General features: G+C 36.4%; 1 protein-coding gene across 1 annotated transcript in view; it reads left to right on the top strand.

The window, feature by feature from the left end:
- Positions 1–21,478, top strand: part of LOC145297800 (uncharacterized) — a 339,551-nt gene that overhangs the window by 9,791 nt on the left and 308,282 nt on the right. The window contains exons 3-5 of the mRNA XM_080144088.1: positions 12,160–12,232; positions 16,382–16,492; positions 18,178–18,302. Coding sequence (XP_080000214.1) covers positions 12,160–12,232; positions 16,382–16,492; positions 18,178–18,302 — 309 coding nt within the window. The remainder of the gene's footprint in view (positions 1–12,159; positions 12,233–16,381; positions 16,493–18,177; positions 18,303–21,478) is intronic.

Here is a 21,478-nt window from a genome sequence, read left to right as displayed (position 1 = left end):
GTTTCCCACCTGACTACTTGAATGTCTTCAAGTCCAACATAAACAAATTCCTGATGAACCGCCTCCTTAAGTAAGACACTTTATTCAATCTCCAATACTAACGATTACTATGATACTATCCCATTGATTACTGTACACGCAATAACCCTTATCCCTGAGTGGCTTCCAGGCCTTGATAAGTGGTCATCTCCATGTCAAAAAAAAAACATTCACCCAGGATGGGTTGAGCTGGCTTCTCTCACAGACCAGAAACAAAGGTCCATAGCGGCTGAGATAGTAATGGGCAACCAGAGCCACAACCGGTGATGTACACTGAACCGGAGTATGATTTAAGGTCTGTTTTGATGGCATGCAACTATGTCTTTAGCTGACCTCCCAGACGTTTTCACCAACATTGGAATGGTTCTAGAGCAGGGTTCCCCAACCTTTTTCAGCGAACGTCTCCCTAGAACACTTGAATACCTACCACCGTCCCTCTTCCTTACATGCATCCTTACATAATAAAATTGAAAATAAATAATTGAATATTCATAAAAGTTTATTCAACAAAATTGACATAGGAATCATAACAACTATAAATCAAGAGGGTCAATTAATATATCATACCATTGCTAATACAATAATCAATAAAATAAAAATCAGAATAATAATCTGAAAGTATCCTGTACCTCTATAAGGCCACCATTCGCCCATATATGGAGTATTGTTGTCACATTTGGGCTGGTGCATCTGCTACTAGTCTCTCGCTCCTAGACAAGGTTAAAAAAAGAGTCGCCAATCTGATAGGCTCTGAACTGGCATATAAGCTTCAGCCTCTGTCCCATCGACGAAACGTTGCATCCCTCTGCTTGTTCTACAAGTATTTTAATGGTGAATGCTCTGACGAACTGCAGACACTTGTGCCCCCACGACGTAGACACCCTCGACAAACCCGACAGGCAGCTAAATCCCACCCCCACACAGTAGAGATCCCTAGATGTAAAAGATCTTTCTACTCCAGTAGTTTCTTCCCCAGAACCGCTAGACTCTGGAATTCCATTCCAGGTTCCTGCTTCCCTAACTGTACTGACATGCAGAAGTTCAAGTGCAACGTGAACCGACATTTTGCTGCCCAAATCCCTACATAGTGCCCCAGTAGTTGCTGCCCCTGATAGTAGCCCCCTACGCCAAACTGGCAATGTGCCTTGTTTGGGATGAAAATGTAATAAAAAAATTTAAAAAAAAAAAAAAAATCACAAGAATCACCGATGGGCGGTACAGACCCCATTGGGAAACTGTTCTAGAGCTATTGTTCCGTGAATGAACTCTCCTGGATTGCAGTATGCACAAGCAGAGAAAGACTAATGTTTTTCTTCTCATAGATTAGTTGCACAATCAAGACCTGAGTTTAATCTGCTCTTCTATTTAATCAATAGCAAGAGAGGGAGAGGATATATGGGTTCATACCATTCTGAAGCGTATAATTAAAAGTAATTTAGTAGCCACAGTCCACACCTGTAACTGTTTCACCATGCCATTCCTGTTCGTATAAAAATTGGCAAAATATATTTCATGCTGGAGATCCGGTGGGTGGCGGGCATATTTTTGCTAGGCTGGTAGATCTGCTCATAATGTAAGGAGCATTTTTAGAATTTTATAATACTAGTAGGATGTCCGACATTGCCTGGTCATAAAATGTTTTAATATGATATTTTAATGTATGCAGATTTCGTATTTATTATTAAAAAGCCAATTTTCTATTGATCAATATATTGTACCCAATATAGAGTAGTGTATTCAAAAGTTTTAAAAAATATATATATAACTGAGGTGCTATCCGTTATAATCAAAACCAAAACATTTAGTTCTTTAGCGGTATTTGCTACCATATAATCTAAGGACATATAGATATCAAAACGTTAAAAATTAACATAGTCAGTTAAATATCTATTTTTCTCCAGTTCTCTTTAATACTATCCCAGTTTAATACTAAACCAGCAATAACAATGACATATATGCATAATATCAACTTAATGGCCAACTCCACTCTTATTCACTCATCTTAGGTGATTTGAATTTCTGGGTATTATTTTAGAAAAAGCGTGAACTCGAACTCGTAGAAAAAAATATATTGTTTTATTGATTTTGGTGTGCTGAAAAAGAATCTGAAAACTGTATCCGTCACAGATTGATAGTTTCGGAGATATTAATATATTTCTAATGGATTATTTTCTTTGTAAAATCAGCTATAATGGTGTAAGTCGGTTGATTGCACATGCGCACAAATGCCATTTCACTGATTTCATTTACGCTACGCATAAGCGTTAGTCATGTGACATTTCACAAGGTGCATGAATACATGGTGGACATTTTAAATCACAAGAAATATTTTCATAAAATAAAAAAAATGGTTTTCACCTCATTTAATAGTAAAAATAATGCTGTCAGTAAGTTTTCACAACCGGTTTACAAAAAACATTTTTACGTTTTCCGTTTTTTTTTTTGGAGGAGGGGTATTCAGTTATAGAACTTGTACAGCTTAACAGGTGCTTCTGCAGTTTAATTACCTGTTCTTCTGTAAGGAACATGCCAACAAACAATCATGAGGTTGCTTGCACGGCAACCGACAAGGCAAATCTGCTTGCTAGTTGGTTTGCCTCAAACTCCACGCTGGACCCGGCACACCACTCCCTCCCCGACCTTCCTTTGCGGACAGACGCCACACTAGACGATTTGAAAATCACCCCTTCTCAGTTGCATGGTATTATAAAAAAACCTAGACACCTCAAAAGCATGTGGATTAGATCTCATCCCGGCTGTGCTAATAAAAAAATGCTCTGCTGAGATTGCTCCAGTTCTCTCCAAACCATACAATAAATGCCTTAGCGAATCTTGCTTTCCAGGCTGCTGGAAAACCGCTTCTATGGTACCAATCTTCAAGAACTCTGGTGAAAGAACTGATCCACTAAATTATTGCCCCATTAGCCTCCTCCCACTTTTCGCCAAAATATTTGAGTCCTTAGTTAATCAAGCCCTAGTCCAACACCTAACAGCTGCTAAACTCTTACCGACAAACAATATGGATTCAGACAAGCCTGTTCAACAGCAGATATCTTAACTGTAGTCTCTGAACGTATATACCGTTCACTGGACAAAACAGGGGAGGGTAGAGCGGTAGCCCTTGATATATCTAAGGCTTTTGACAGGGTATGGCATGATGGTCTTCTAAGGAAAATTAGATCATATGGTATCACTGGAAGAATACTCAATGACAAGTGTACATCTAAACAATATGATATAAATGCAGGAGTACCCCAGGGGTCTGTCCTTGGACCTTTATTGTTCCTGATATTCATAAATAACCTCCCTGATAAAACTGTTTCAGAGATGGGTATATTTGCCGATGACACCACCCTCTATAACAGGCATGAGGGGAAAGCAAATGAACACATGTCTAAGGAAATGGCTGCGGCCGCCCCTGCTGGCCCCACTCCGCCCCCGCCAATGTAGACACAGAATTTTTGTGAAATATTAATCAGTACTCTGCTCGATGAATGTCAGCATATTACTTACGGAAAAACGGGTAATTATGTTTTTGTGTAAATTATGTTTTTATGTAAACCGCTCATGAAAACTTAATTTTTTAGAACAATTAAAAAGCAACACACAAAAAGTGAACCACATTAAAAAAAAACTACCCGCTAAAAATTCCTTTGCAATGTGACAAGTCGCATGACACTCATGCGCACGCAAATGCAAGAACCAAAATTCCGTAAACAAATACAATGATGCGTTGTGGTATTTACTTTTTACTTTCAGAAACTAATAAAATGTTAATTTTTGAAAATAAATGTTAGTTCTCTTCGGTCTTTGTCGTTGAGACACTTGTAGTCTGTCTAAACTGTACGAACGAACTGACTAAACCAAGATGGCCGACTCCTATTTATATCACCACAAGCAAGGGAGGTAACCATGTAACTGAAGCAAGGGAGGTAACCAATGTCTACATTAACATTGCTGCTGTCCTCAAGTGAATAATTTATTTCTGATTTAACAAGTCCCTTAGAAGCTCAGACGAAGCTCCTGCCTTGGTCAAACAATCAGAGACCTGATCACAACCCTTGATCCATTCTATCTGTATCTCTCCTCTACTCTTCATTTCCTTCAGCCTTGCTACATCTATTCTCAATCGTCGATCGCTTACCAGATTGTTGGAATTCAATGTCTCCACAAGTGATGCATTATCTGTCTTGCAGAGAACGTCTGGCAATTTAGATAACTGAAATACCTCTTGTATCATAACCGCAGTCAAAACACCAGCATCAGCTCCCTCATTCAGAGCAAGAGTCTCTGAGGCCAATGGGCTTTTTGTCACTCTGTCCAATTTCTTTGACGCCCAACACATGGGGGCCATTTTGTCAGTACTTCCTCCAATAAAGACAACAAAACCACCCTGTGAAGATCCATCTTCCAGACTGGCATAAGAGGCATCAGTATAACACAAAATGTGTAAATCTGAGGGCTTTCCCAATTTTGGAAATGTTATAGAACTCTTCTTGGATTTCAATTTTGATAAGGCTTTATTCGCCTCAAATAAGGCTTTTACTTTGGGATGCTTTCCAGTGTTGCTCATTTTACACACATCAAAAGCTATATCAGGGCGTGTTTGAGTTGAAACCCACATCATCTGACCTGCAAGTCTCTTCAACTCATGCTTTTCTTCTTCATTCAGTTCATCATTTTTCCTCAGTATCCTCCCTTTGCTTATTTCTATTGGAGATATGGAAGATACATATAGATCTTGTTCTACAGTGATCCCATTTTCCTGTTGATTAACATTCAGTCCAACATATTTGAATGTTCCACTTTCATGAGATCCCACCTTAAATTTTTCTTTCAATGTTGCAATCACATCCCTTTCAAACTCTGTGTTTCCACAGAAAACAAAATCATCCACGTGCATAGCAAGAATTCCAGTCAAATTTCCTTTAATATCATGCCACAAAAACAATGCATTATCATAAGCACTTGCTACTCCTTTTAATTCAATCAAAGCCTGAGTAACTCTCTTGTACCATGCCCGTGGAGCATCATTCAATCCATAGATGCATCTTTTTAATTTCCACACTTGAGATTTAGGACAAACATCAGATGGTGGCCTCAGGTACATATCTCTCTCTAAAATACCACCTTGCAAAAAGGCTGAGGTAAAATCTATGGTCTGCAGCATCCAATTCTTTATTGATGCGGTTAGCATGACCATTCGCATAGCTTCACGGCTATATGTTGGGGAGTCCGTTTTCAGATTACTATTTTCTTCATAGCCTCGTGCTACAAGGCGAGCTTTCATTGTTTTCTGATTATCCTTGAATTTTTCAGTAATCACCCATCTTGTGGATATTGTTTTTTGACCTGTGTATGGCACACATTCAAATACTTCATAGGTGTTCATGTTTTTTATTTCTTTATGCTTGGCATCCATTACAGCTTTCGACTGCTCTTGTTCAGCGGTGAGCAGGACTACATTTTCCTGTTCAGTATATTGGGGCACTTCTCTCCAATGATCAATATGATTCCAGTTGATACAAACTTGATCCTCGTTTTCATCCTCAGGTTCTATATTGATCCAATGACTATATTTGCCAGTTGATTTAGGCTGTACTGACATAACCTTTCCTTTCTTCCACTCCCTACTTCCATTTATTTTATAAGTTATGGTCTTATTTCGGCCAGGTTTTTCAGTCTTATCTCTTAAACTGGTAGAACTATCAACAACTTCTTCTCTGTCTATATCTTCACTTTCTACCACTTGATTCTGCAACTCCTCCTCCTCAACTGAAAGGTATTCATTCTTCCCTTCTGTAGTGTTTCCCAGCATTTCAGCTTTTTTTGTTCTTTTTTCGTTGTTTTTATTCACTTTCATCAATTGGCACGGATGCATCCTATAAAATGCTCCGCCATGTCTGATTAAGACAAACTGGCCTTCTCTGCCTAACACTTTTGCTGGACCACGCCATCCTTTAAAACCCTGCCTCCGATAATAGATTTGGTCTCCGGTAGCATAATCTTCATCAGCATAAGTTCTGACATTAGACCTGAGAGCTCTCCTAATTCTCTCACTGGACTCAGCTTCCAAAAAGTTTCTCCTTGCACTATGGAGAGCATTTAAATTTTTTCTCACCATGTCACTTGTAGTAGAGGACTCCATAGCAGGTAACTGGTCTGTCAGAATTGAGGGTGTATTTACATTGAAACCGAATACAAGTTCATTTGGACTGTGTCCAGAGTAATTGAGGAGGGCATTTTTTGCACATATAGCCCATGCCAAGGCAATTTCAGGTTCACACTTCTCATCGTCAATTGTTTTTTTCATTGCCTCAGCAACTATCAAATTATGACGTTCTACAGTACCGTTGCTGAATGGACTTTCTGCGGCAGTAGTACAGGTCTCTATGTTGAGTTTTTCATTCATCTGTCTATAGTGTTCGTTGTTGAATTCACCCCCATTATCACTCAGAAAACGAACAGGAGATCCGAAATAGGTAATCCACATCATAAAGATGTTTTTGATGATCTCCTCCTTCTTCTTTGTTTTGATCAATGTTGCCGCTGAATACCTGGTAGCGGCATCAATGAGATGTAGTATCCACACCTCATTGTGGATGAACTCTTTCAAATCCATGCAAACTGTGTGATTAAATCTATTGCCAAGAGGCAATCCCACAACCGGTCGCAGTGGAGCTTTTTTAAATCTAAGGCAAATTTGACAGTTTTCACAAACCTCCTCAATCGCCTTTATAAATTCCTTGTCATTGAATTTGCCACTTTTTTTAACCAAGGAAACAAGTTTTTCCTTCGAGGCATGAGCAAACTGTCGATGAAGTTTTTCTGCTTTTTTTTTTTTTCTGTGAAAGAACACTGACCAAAATTCTGAACATGTAATACAATGTTCTTAGTACCACTATGATCCAACAACTTATTTGTTAAGGGGAGACAATAGTGCCCTGAAGTTGTGGTCTTTAGTTCAATACATTTATCAAAAATCCAGCACATATCTTTCCGGAAATCTAGCACTATTCCTGCTGTCTTCATTGATTTGTGACTTAATAGAAGAGGCAAATCGTTTTTCACAATATCTGCTTCGATATAAACTCTTATACCTCCGAGTGTAACCGGAAATTTAGCAACTTTAATTGCTGTGACAGCCACTCCATCACCAAAACAAAAACTCCGGTCTGAGTTCGTATACTTCACTAGTTGCAGGTCACTTTCATTTAAAGTATCTAAATAAACATCAAGCCACACTTCGCCAGCCAGTGTGCGAGTACAAGCAGAATCCAAGACTGCCATTCCAAATGTTTCCTTTACAAGATTTGAGATTTTTTCATTTGTACTGTTCAAATAAATATTTTCTTGAATGAACAACGTAATGTGTATTTGTTCTGTCGCTTCCGTAAACCTGGGCGTATTTCTAGGACACTCTCTAATTAGATGGTTCGGAGACTGACATTTGTAACACAACAACACGTTTCCACTTCGGTCACATGGATTAGATTGTCCTCGACGAAAACGCCTTTTGTTGTTACCCGGTTTAGAATAATTATAGTTGACGATTTCGGGCTCTGATTTCACTGCCGGTACATTTTCATCACGATAAATGTCACCAAATACTTTCTTTATCGATTCCTTCATGTTTTGATACGTCAAAACAGAACACGTTGTCCGCGCTAATTTTTCGTTCTCTTCCGATATGTTAACCGCGTTCAAAACAAGAAAAGCTTGCACTCCTTCCGGTAGAATAATGTAGAATTTTTTTAATCTTTGGTACAAAAACTCATAACGAACAAGAAAGTCATTTATACTGGTACCTGACGATCTTTTATAAGTGTAAAATTCCTTAAAAGTCATGTAAGCGCGCGTGTGTTCATCCTTTAAATATATGTCATCCAGTTTCTTTATTAAGATCTTCAAGCCATCTCGTCCGCCGATGTCACTTGTTGGCAATTCACGGACACATTCTCTAATATTCGGTGGTAGCGTCAAAAACACTGCTGGCCCTTTTTTTTCCTCAGAAAGATCCGTGAACAACGACCACATTTCAACGTCTTGTTTCCAGTTCTCGTAAACATCCTCCCCCTCCAACAATGGAGGTTGTTTGTTCGAAGTTGCCATATCCGATATCCGATCTGTCTAGTGCTACAGACAAGCTGTACAAAAAAAAAAAAATTTTTTTTTTTTTTTTTTTTTTTTTTTTTCGTTTTGTTGCACACAGAGGGATATCTCTGCTACCATTTGTTGAGACACTTGTAGTCTGTCTAAACTGTACGAACGAACTGACTAAACCAAGATGGCCGACTCCTATTTATATCACCACAAGCAAGGGAGGTAACCATGTAACTGAAGCAAGGGAGGTAACCAATGTCTACATTAACATGTGCGCATGCATAATCAGATGACTTACACTATTATAGTTGATTATACAAAGAAAATAATCCCTTAGAAAAATATTAATATTTCTAAAACCATTAATTTGCGATAGATACGGTTCTCAGATTCTTTTTCAGCACACCGAAATCTACAAGAAAAATATTTTGTTTTTTAATTCGAGTTCACGCTTTTTCTAAAATTTTACCAATTTCTGAATAGAGCTGCAGAAAATGATGGCCTCAGGATTGTCTTTTTTTTTTTTCTTTTTTTTTTTTTTTTTTTTTTTACATAAGAGTCCCCACTTATAAAGGCCCAGAGACCACTCGAGGATAAGGGTTAAAGAGTGTACCATATCAGAATCATAGTAATCATTAGTAATGGATATTCGGTAAATTTGTTAATTTAAGTGGAACGGCTCATCAAGAACTTGTTTGCATTTGACTTGAAGATGGCCAAATTGTAGTCAGCTGGAAAGCAGGCTAATGGAAGACAGTTCCACAGGCATGCCGTTCTAAGAAATAAATTTTGTTCATGGAATCTACGTTTAGGTTTAGCGCAGGTAAACAGTAGGGGAATTTATTAATAGTGTTTTCAGCTAGATGAGTGTTTTTTGTGAAAGTTTAGCGAAAGTTTGCATGAAGTCCACCCTTCTCATATTTGTTAACCTGCAATATTTCAGGTTCTTTTTCCCTGACACTGAGAACAGCAATGCTAAGTTTATATAAAGTCAAGGTTTTGCTCAAGATGTTACAAAAACAATGTTGCCAAGTTCACTCCATTAATTTGTAGCCCCATGTCTTTGCTTACCACACACAGGAGCAAAGATGCCCTCACGATGATGGATTTCAATGATGACTCCTCTTGGAATTGTCTACTAATGCCATGTTAGCCAGGTAGCTCCGGCGCTACCACAATGCCACCGTCCCCCTCCCCCTCTACATCTGCATTTAATACTTTCCATATACACACTTATTTTAAAGATTATCTATATATTAATAAGATAGTGTGTGTGTTATTTTCTGTGTCACGCTTGCATCTGGGTCGTTTAATTGTTATGTACTTGCATTTCTTGTCATAAATAATTATACCAAGAATTTTTCATAAGTTTTGGTTTCTATTATGGCTGAAGGAACTCAAGTTATATATATATACATACATATATATATTTCATAAGTTTTTATTTCGGTTTCGATTCAAGCTGATGCACCCAAGTCATATGGATATATTTTTTTATTTTTGAAATCGCAACTTTATAATACATAAAAATCGATAGAACATTAACTCTATGATGATATATACAAAATCTGCAAGAATTAAAATATCATATTTAAGTGTACTTTACAACTGGGCTTTGCTGGGCATTCGTGCTAGCTTAGATAAATACTTTTGCATTTTTTAACAAAAAAGCTACAATAATATCAAACCGTCTCCATTTACACTGAACATCTACAGAATGCCAACATCAATATATTACATATGAATGAGTCCTCTGTGGAATTTCCACAGGTCCTGCTAGTTATTATTATTATTATTATTATTATAAGCCTGGGTTAATGTTCAGAGAAGAGATGGAGAAAAGTATCAATTAAAGATGGGCAATAATTAATAGAATACTAGCAGGACCCATATCCAAGCATTGCCTGAGAAAAGAGAGGAAATCAAGAATTGTCATCTCCGGAAATAAGTTGACTGGAACCCCCTCCTAAAAAAAAACAATTTATGAATAGAATTGTGTTATAGTTAAATGAAATAAGTCACTGAATTATATATATATATATATATATATATATATATATATATATATATATATATATATATATATATATATATAACTAAAAGCGCCACCTGATGTTGCCCAGTGCAAAAGTGTAACATATTTGTCTTAAAACTTCTATCTCTCTCTATCTCTATCTTCCTCCTTCCCTCTCTCTAACCCTCTTCTTCATACACCCTGCTCATATTTCTCCGGACATAGAAACATACAACTCGCTTTATATAACAGATTCCTTAAGAAATGAGTCAAACTTTTTTTCTAAATTAATGCATAAGAAGATTGAAAATTGCAGAAATCCAATTCCTCTTAATAAAACCTGGTCCAGAATAAATAATCTTTTTGTAATCTTTATATATTCATCCAGGGTAATGCAGATCAAGAATATACCAACTTTGTGGATGGTTGTTTTGTAATTTTTTATTTTTAGCTAGACATATATACATGCATACACACAAGCAGCATTCACCTTAGATGAGTTGAACTGGTTTCCTTTGAAGAAGGAAGTTTCATGGAAATATGAAATTTACAAGTAGGCCCCAGTCACATACGTCCCTTTTGTCATAATTATGTAAGGAACAGCTTCTACACTGAACTATTGAAAACAACATGTAAGAATTACAAGAAAAACAAACCCAGTTTCTTGTGAAACAGTGCGTATTCTCTCCTAATTACCCAACATTGTCTGGAAACAGGAATGGGTTACCCCACAAGTGAAAAATAGCCGATAACTTTTATTATATACAAGTTATCGGCACATGCCTTTTTTAACTGATATACATTTATTTTAATGTTAAGATGAGCCACATTTGTTATAATCCTTAAAAACTATATGTGTGCAAGGTGTACTGTTTTGATTCAGCTCTGTTTTAACTTTGAAAAGCTGATGTTTATATAAAATGTTTTTTTTTATATATTTCAGTATTTATCTCAATGCATTAGTAGAGCTTAGTAGTATAACATGTACTTATTGCAAGCAAGCTACACAGAAACTGTTTCACCCCTGGAAAAATATTACTATGCTAAAAGGCAAAGATTACGATTCTAAAATCCATATTTGAAGCACACACGCATGCAATTTCAATTATGCACTGGTTACTTGCCCTTGTCGTGATTCTCGTTTTAGCCGACAGATGGCATCCTACTTCCTGTTCTGTTTCTCTCTCTCTCTTTCTTTCTTTCCATTCGAGCTGTCGATGCGAACACGTTTTTTTTTTGTCCAGCTGCAATGTAATATAAGCAATTTTTCATGCGTGCCTTGACAGCCGTGTATCATTTAAGGTAAAACGAATCATATACCATGATCCTCGCATAGATGATGAACAATTCAGTACATATTTATTGAACTATTGCGGGCAACAACATGCGTGTACACAAACACACCCTGTATTGTTCAATATTTCTGTGTAAATGAAATAATCCTCGTATATATGTAAATGCGTAACCCTGTTTTGACATGCTTATTTTAATGCTTCTTTAAATGTACTTTGGTTGTCATAATACCAGCATATTTCGTGTACTCATTTCGTGCTGAGTTTGTCTCCTACAAGGATGGCTAACGTGTACCATCCACAACAAAGTTTACAGTGAGAGGTAGGCCCCAAAATTGTGCATATTCTCTTCTGATGACCCAGCATTTACTGGAAACAGGAATGGTTTACTCTACAAGTGAACAGCCGATAGACTTTATTATATACAAGTTCAGAGGGAGAGATAGGTCCTGAAACAGTGTGTGTTCTCTCCTCATTACCCGACATTATCTAGAGACCAGAATGGATTACCCTACAGCCAATAAACTTGATTATATACATGTAAGGTATGATATTCAAAATAAATTATTAAGGAACAATTTCAATTGTACAGTAAATATTAATAATAAAATAGCCTCGATAAAAACATGTCTACAAAGGATGTATAAATCCACATTTTAAGTGGAATTATTTTGTATATTGGATTAATGAAAGGTTTATTTCTTTTTTCAGTACTGTTCCTGTTCCACACGATATAAAATATTATAGAAAGGAAAAACAATATGTGATTGAAAGAATATTAAAGGTATGTTTGTTGATGAGATTTACCCATGACCGCACGTGTCATATTGACAATTTTTTTTTTTTTTTTAGCAGCATCCTTTCTTGAGTTAATAATTGTTCAACAAACATCAGTGTTTGGGCCAGGGCAGTGTTGGTGGGACTACAACATAAATAGACACCCTGGATTTTGTTTAGAATTTAATTAAGATTGTTTTTGTTTTTTTTTTAAACCCTTGACGATTGAACTTGTTTTTCAGCTTCTTAAGGCAACACTGTTTAACTATCGACTTATAATCGTCGCTTGAATGTAAAAAATTAATAAACATGTCATATTGGTATTAAAGCATCTGGTCTGAAATGCTACGAAATGCAAAATAAGTTGCTCTTCTGTAATTAAGAACTTTAAAAAAATGGTATTTTTTTAGATTAGGTCCACCTCCACAATTTTCTTTTAAATGGCGACTTTTATAGGTTTTCAACTATGCTTAATATGGGAATCGCATTGAAATTTTGCAGAAATAAGTAGTTATCGAGATATAAAAAGTTGTTTTATGCATTGTATTCTTTGGTGGCCATCTTTGTTACACGCATAGATTTGTTTATGGTGCGCGTGCATGTGCGTAACAAAGATGGCCGCCAAAGAATACAATACATAATACTTTTTATATCTCGATAACTACTTATTTCTGCAACATCTCAATGCGATTTCCGTATTCAGCATAGAAAACTTATAAAAGTCGTCATTTACAAGAAAATAGCGAAGGTGGACCTAATCTAAAAATTTACCAAAAAAATTAGTACAAACCTGTTTGAGTGCAGGCTGTAGAGTTCCATGTCGACAAAAAAAAAAAAAAAAAAAAAATGGAGAAAAAAAGAAACAAAATGGCTATCTTTTTTTCTTTATATGCTTGCAATATTGTCACCTAACATGCAAATAAGATGCTTCTGGTTTGAAATAAAAAAGACTGATTTTTTTTTTCAGAGATTGCGTTGATTTTAGATTTTGAGGAGTAAGTGTTGTCAGCAGTGCATTGTGTTTTAGAGTTGAGTTTTTGCTAGCAGAGCGTGGAGATTGAACTGTGTTCTGTTATCAACCAATCAGAAACCAGAATTGCTCCTTTAAAAATATAATCTTAGCATTCCAGCACATATTTTTTTCATGTCAATATGAGAAGGATCTTTTGCTCTTTGCCTGCATGATTATAAAGTCTAGGACCTGTACAGAACAGCTACCCACTGAAAATTCTTCATCTCCGAGACTTGTATAGAATAACTACCCATCAGAGACTCTTTTTAAATTAAACATGGCATCCAATTCAAGATTTTATATCTTTTTTTTACTCTTATTCACCCCAAACAAGGCACATTGCCACTTGGATGTAAGGACTACTATTTTGGATCATGTCTACAGGAGCACTATGTAGGGAGTTGAGCAGTGAAATCTGTTCACATTACATTTAAGCTTCTCAAATGCACCTGTGATGTTAGGCTGTTTAATTTATTTTTGGCAAAATCGCCTGTTCCTTCATTCATCGGATTATTTCAAGTTCGATACTTATCAAAGACATTTTAGTAGAAAACTTCTCTAAGAACACTGCTAGTGACATAAAGTACCTTTGTGCGAAATTTCATAAAAATTGGCTCAGCCGTTTTCAAGTCTATAGGGAACAAGCTCACACACACACACACACACATACATACATACAGATAAAGTTCCTTTTATATAATAGTAGATATATATATATTTTTACTTGTGCCCCAAAAAACAAATTGCCACTTTGAGGTAAGAGGAACTATTTGGGACCATGTTTAGGGGAGATGAGCAAGATGTTGGTTTACATTACATTTAAACTTCTGCATGTTAGTACAGACAGGGAAGCAGAAAACAAGGAGGACATCCCAAAGTTTAGTAGTTTGAGGGAAGAAACTAATAGAGTAGAGGGCTTTCTTGTATCTAGGGAGCTCAACAGTGAAGGGGGGAGATTTTGCTGCTTGTCAGATTAGTTGGGAGCACAAGTGCTATGAGTTCATCAAAGCATATTCCATTAAAGTACTTGTAAAATAGGCAAGGGAATGCAACATTATGGAATTAGGACAGGGGTTGGAACTTGGTTGATAGTGTGGGATCTATTAAATTTGAGACTCTTTTGAACCCTATCTAATGATTTCCTGACTTTGTTTGGTGCTCCTTTTTTTTTTTTTTTTTTTTTTTTTTGTTGCTTTATTTGTGTTACACATTTTTGCTGCCATGATTTTTGATGACGTCAAGAAATATAATGATCAAAGAATGCTTAATCTGGTTGCTGACGCCATTGCAATCATTCTCAAGGTTGAATGCAATTGCATTATGTCGCAGCAAATAGGCAGTTGCGCTGCATCAAACTAGAAATGTATAAATAAAGATAATTTCAATCAAGATGCAAGTAATAAGTTTCACAATGAAAACGGAAAAAACAATAAAATAAAAAAAAAAGACAAGTTTCTATTAATGGTGTTTGAGCTTAAAGCTTCATTAAGCAAGCACTGAAATAAAACTGCACACAATAACAAATAAGACAGTCATTACTGAACACAAACCAGAAAGTGAAATGTACTACTTACCAGAGAGCTCATTGTTCAATCTACTTGGCATAACATTTACAGGCAATATGAATTGGAATAAATCTATTGAGGACATTGCTAAGACTGCTAAAAAAAAAAAAAGTGGGCTTCCTCTACCATGCTAGAAATTTACTCACACGTGAGAGTATGCTATATTTCTAGGAAAACCACATTTCATTAATGAACAGTGCTGTCTCTTATGCAATATATGATACTTTTAACAGTGTCTCTTCAAAGCATGATTAAATTAAATATAGTGTCTCCTCTTAGATTAGTGAAAGCCAATTATTATACTTAGATCGGCCATTTTTGTTTACATATATTTATAAATGAATAATATATCTATATATCTATAAAAGTGAGAATGTGTGTGAGAGCACTTCTCAACCTATATACTTAACAAATTTTTTGATCTACAGACTTGGAATTTGGTATATAGTGTATTCAGACATGTGGAGAACATTTTAATTGGTTTTCATCTAGAAAAACCTGGCTGCTAAATAGTAAAAATTGGAAAATTGGTAGTTGGGTTTTTTTCAGATTTTTATCTGTTTGTCAACTGTTGTACAAGGTTTGTAAACATGTTTTAAACATTGTGTCAAGTTAGACTAATGGTTATCGTACTTGAATCACTATCTTTAGGTTTTGGTTTTGATCTCAGCTCGAGTATATATATTTTTTTCACTTACAAAAGTGAACTGCTTAGAAAAAACATAATACTCGCATGCACATGTCTCAGTGTCTATCTGATTTTTTTTTTCTACTTAATTTTTTTTAAAGGAATACCTGGCAAGTCAGGTATATTTTCTAGCATATATATATATATAAGTAAATTCTTGGTACAGCAAAATGGAAGGAGAAATTTCAAAGGAAACATAATTTAATTTAAATACCAGAAAAAACAAAAAAAAACAAGAAATGGGCAGGTGAAATTATTAAAATTTCCTTAAGGCCTTATCGTCTGACCCTCTAAGAGGAAACGTCAGAATGATAAATTAAAAACTAAGAATCGAATGAGGAAAGAGGGAAATTGGTTTCAGTTGGAAATATATATATATGGTGTCCACAAAGTCTGACTACATTATGTAGCCAGACTTTGTGGGCACCGTATAGTAGATTATGTAACCAGACTTGTTCCTTGCTAATAGTCAGATGGTTTTGTGGCCAGGTTCGAATCTCCCAACCAGCTGTAATCATAACTCCCTGCATTGATAGATTCCTGAAAGGATGAAACATTAATGTCCATAGGTATTAAAAAAATTATCATAGTAATATTTTTATATATATGTGTATATATATATATATATATATATATATATATATATATACACTGTGCCCACAAAGTCTGGCTACTTAATGTTGTCAGACTTTGTGGACACCCTGTATGTATATATATATATATATATATATATATATATATATATATATATATATATATTTATTCCAATCTTATAAACCCTTTTAGGTACACACAATTGCATTAAACAATCTAATAATTACAATATGTTGTACAGTTTTTCATTATTTTTATTTATACCTTAATAGCAATTGAAAATTATTTTCCAAACAGGTGAACCATGCCCATCCTTTGGTCAAGCAAGCCGATATTCTTATGGAAGAAATGCAAAATGCAGAGAAACCGGAATATACAAAGAAAAGCCTTCCACTTCTTTTATATCAGGTCAGAGTTCACGCTTACGCTTTTTTTTATTTCTTCCCTTAATTCAAAACTTTGAAAAGAATTATTAGAATTTGGATTGTCTGGATTATTTGGACTGCTATTCTCATTTTGGAAACAAATGGAAAAAGAAGTACCCATAAACTCGTGATGCAATCGATAAAGGCATTGATTAAAAATAGGTTCTAAATAACAGTCTTCTCTAGATTGAAGATTGAATCTTTATTACAAACTAGGGGAAAAGGGGGCTCCTGGCATTGCCCGAGTGTAAAATACAGTTAAATATGATATATATTATAAGAGTTAATTAAGACAGGGTTTTGGGTGCCATCTTATGTTATTAAAAGAAAAAAGAATGCCGCATGGTGAGCATGCATAAGAAAGTTGAGAATGTTAACAGATTAGAGAGAGAAAACGTTATTACAAGAAAAAAATGCCATGTGTTGAACGCAAACTTGCAAAACTTAACTTCATAAGCGAACACTCTATTGGTTCAACCAAGATGTCACTGATGTTATCGCATTGCAAATTTAGCTTTTTAAAGTGAAACAATGAATCAACCATTCATGCAGGCACGATTAACAAACAGCGTCAAAATCAAGATTTTGTTCTTGACTCCCCACCCTTCAGATAAACCGACATTTCTACATGAAATAATTTACCATTTTTTTTCGAATTTTTTGATATTATGTGTTCAAGAGATTGCTCTTTCTAATAATATCGGATTCTGGCATGTTCAATGCAGATGACAAGAGTTTTTACTGAACATAGAAACACTAACGCACTGTCATCTAAGCTTTAACCTCTGTCCCATCGATGAAATGTTACATCCCTCTGCCTGTTTTACAAGTATTTTAATGGTGGATGCTCCGACGAACTAGAAACCCTTGTACCCCCTCGGTGTAAATACCCCTGAAAAACCTGTCAAGCAGCAAAATTCCACCCCTACACAGTAGAAATTCCTGGATGTAAGAAAGTTTTCTACTCTAATAGTTTCTTCCCTAGAACTACTAGACTTAAGGATTCCCTTCCGGGTTTCTGCTTCCCCAACTGTACTGACATGCAGAAGTTCAAATGTAATGTGAACAGACATCTTGCTACGAAACTCCCTACATAGTATCCCTGCAACTTATGTCCTCTGTGGGCCATTGCTTGCTTTCTTCTCATCTTCAACGATCGGCCGATTCCATCTTTTAAAAAATGAGATGATAGGTGAATATATATATATATATATATATATAGCTTAGTGAGAAGAGAGTAAGTTCAATTCCATAAGAGGAGACTTATCGGGATAATATAAAGCTCAACAAGTTTCATTGAAGCTTATATATATATATATATATATATATATATATATATATTTGAATCTTGTCTTCACTGATCAGGCGATTCCATCTTTTAAAAAAGTGATGATGGGTGAATTTATGTATATGTGGGCGTGGCTCAGAGGCTAAGAAATGAAGATGGAGAGTTGTATCTTTTGGTTTCGATTCTAGCTGATGGCACCCAAGTTATATATATATATATATATATTTAGTTTTGACTTCACTACTATATTTAAATTGTGTCTCTAATAATAATCTGCATGAATTATACTATCATATTCAAGCATATTTTCCGTCCGAGCAAGACCGGGCGGCCTGCTAGTAATTTCTATTATCATTTCTTCTTTTTCATTTTTCCGCCAGCACTTTACAGATCGTATTCATCATTTGGTGCAGTGCAAACACCAACATTTGCTGCGATGGAAACGTTTCTGTACGAACACAAAAAACATGGAGACAGTTTTTCCACTATACACTGAAAAACTCCGGTAATGCAGCAACACTTGTTTCTTGTTTTTTTTTTTAAATAAAAAAATAATTTTTAAGCTGAAAATTTGTAGGCTTCACAACATAAATCTAGTATGAATTATTGAGTTATCTCCCTTTGTTCCTTGACATTTTTTTTTTAAATAATAAAAATATCGGTACTTGTACAGTTTAATCAAGATATTAAAAAATGAAAATATCAAAAAAAATAAAAAAAAAAAGTTTAAATTGTACATATCCGTTATGGAATGAAGTTCTCCAGAAAAACCTTCACTTAATTTCATCAAGTAGTTTTTGTTTTGCAGCGAAAAAACAATTTGTTATAATACCGAGCAAAATGTTCGATTTTTAGGAACAAAAGCTAGTATTAAAGATGGGGAAGGAGTGTTGGCGCTTTAAACCGAGTTATTTCCCTGTGGCTTTTCTAAACTCCAAACAAAATTTTGAAAAAAATCCAAGATGTCTGCCTTCAACGCGCTCTCATAAAAACATGTTTTTTCCGCTGTAAAAAAAAAACTACTCGATCAAATTAAGTGAATTTTTCTTTTTCGAAGATCTTCAGTTCAAAACGGATACGTATAATCTAGAAGTGCAAGCCTCTTAGACCTTTTTCTCTCAACTTCCCCTGAGCTATGTTCATGTACCGTTCATTCTCCTCTAGGATCCTCCGACTACTCCGTCGTATCAGTTAAGATAAAAACGAAATGTAAGAAGCCATCAGACGTACCCCTCCACCGTACTGTATACCGATACTCTATGGCTGACTGGGATAGCTTCCGTACATTCACATCTGATTTACCTCTGCACTCCATGTTTAAAAAGGAAGTGTCCTCTATAGTATCAGATCTGACCGAATGGTTAATTGTAGGCATAGACCAATTCATACCATCTAAAAAATTCCAACAAAAACCTAACAGCCAGCCATGGTTCTCCCCAGAATGTGCTGCTGCTATCGCGCACAGAAATCACTTTTTCCATAGCTACCAACGTAATAGATGCACTGAGACTAAAGCTGCTTTCAGGACTGCCAGCAACCACTGTAAAAGAGTAATAAAAAATGCAAGAGAGCTATATGCCCAGTCTGTTAAATCCAAGGTAGCTGATCAGCGGCTTGGTTCCCACCAGTTTTGGCAAATAACAAATAGGATCCTGAACAGAAGTGTGCGTTCTATCCCAACCATTATCAATGGACCAGAGGTTATCTCGTCAGCGTCAGACAAGGCCAAACTATTTGCAAAGAACTTTGCAGCTAATTCTACCCGATGCGACGAAGGCCATCAACTCCCCATATTTCCTCCTATAACACAGAACAAGCTAGGTAACATACAAATATCCGTGCATGAGGTCACCAAGCTAATAAAAAACCTAGATTCCAGTAAAGCAACTGGCCCTGATGGCATCCCAATTATAGTGTTAAAAAAGCTTCAACCAGAACTTGCTCCCATACTTACGAAACTATTTAAGCGCTGCCTTAAGGAGAAGTGCTTTCCGACCCCCTGGAAGACCTCATCAGTTTGCCCTGTATTTAAGAATTCAGGTGATAAGTCATCTCCCTCTCAGTACAGACCAATAAGTCTTCTCTGTGTTGAGTAAGTTGCTGGAATCAATATTAAATAGAGAAATAGTCAACCACCTCAGCAGGAATAACCTTCTTAGTGACACACAATATGGTTTCCGCTCTGCAAGATCTACCGCAGATGTGCTGACGGTTATATCCCACAGGATTAGTGAATCTCTTGACAAAGGCTTCCTTTCTAGGGCAATTGCTCTTGACATATCAAAGGCCTTTGACAAAGTATGGCATAAGGGTCTACTTCACAAGATTTCCAGCTACGGTATAACTGGAAATGTTTTCTCAATCATTAAATCATTTCTCTCCGATGGGCTCATAAGAGTAGTGGTAGATGGACAAAAATCGGAGGCCTGCAATATAAATGCTGGAGTCCCTCAGGGGTCAATCCTGGGCCCAACTCTCTTCCTGATCTACATCAATGACCTCCCTAAACACATACTTAAATCATTCGTTGACATCTATGCTGATGACACGACCATCTACGGCAACACATCAAAGGCTGTAAATGACGAAGTTCTCTCTGATTCTCTCTCCTCTGATCTCGAGCGCGTGGTTCAGTGGGGGAAGATGTGGCTAGTTACCTTTAATGTATCCAAAACCAAACTCCTATCCTTACATCATCAACGCTCTGATCCCCAGCTGGCATCAATTGTGATGGATGGCTCTCGTCTGGGTGAGGCCCCGTGTTTTAACAAGCTTCTGGGTTTGACCTTTACTCCTGATCTGAAATGGAACACGTACATCAAGTCTGTTGCCAAGGTCGCTGGAAAGATGGTGGGATCCTTCTACCGCTCTAGAAGATATCTCACTACTGATGCAATTCTCTATCTATATAAAAGCCAAGGATGGAATACTGTTGCTATATCTGGGCAGGAGCTGCCAAAAACAGCCTATCATGCCTTGACAGAGTACAAAATAGACTTCGTGGTTTAGTGGGGGATGCCCTTTTCTCTACCCTGCAACCCCTCTCCCACAGAAGAGACGTTGCGAGCCTATCCTTGTTTTATCGTTATTTTCATGGCAGATGCTCGTCTGAACTCCAATCCCTGGTCCCCCCTCGCCAATCTTTCCCGAAAAACACCCGTCTAGCTGAATCCACTGTGAAAAATTTCCCCCACTCTATATCTGTGCCTAAATCAAAACGCGGATTTCATGAACAAAGCTTCTTTCATAGAACTGCACGCCTGTGGAACTCTGTTCCGTCTGCCTGCTTCCCTCCAGACTACAACTTGGATGTCTTCAAGTCTAATGTTAACAAATTCCTAATGAACCGCCCCCCTAATTAAACACTTCATCAAATCTCCTCACTAACGTAATGTACTTGCAATAACCCTTATCCCTGAGTGGCTTCCGGGCCTTGATAAGTGGTGATCACTGTGTAAGAAAAAAAAAAAAAAAGTGTAAGCCATTTTGAGTTTCAGATGGTAGTGTTATACCTAATAATGACGTTGTAAAAGTGTAAGCCATTTTGAATCCTCTCATGGTTCGCTGTTACACACAAGTGGTAGCAGAAGTGTAAGCCATTTTGAGTTTCAGATGGTTCGCTGTTACACACAAGTCCTGGGAGGTGACTTGTTTGTAGTAGACAGTTCCACAGAACAAAAT

This window comes from Euprymna scolopes, chromosome 18 (genome assembly GCF_053919585.1).
Source record: "Euprymna scolopes isolate OS-2025 chromosome 18, ASM5391958v1, whole genome shotgun sequence".
Lineage (NCBI taxonomy): Eukaryota > Metazoa > Mollusca > Cephalopoda > Sepiida > Sepiolidae > Euprymna > Euprymna scolopes.
Note: the sequence above shows the minus strand (reverse complement) of the source record. Positions and strands in the feature narration are given on the sequence as shown.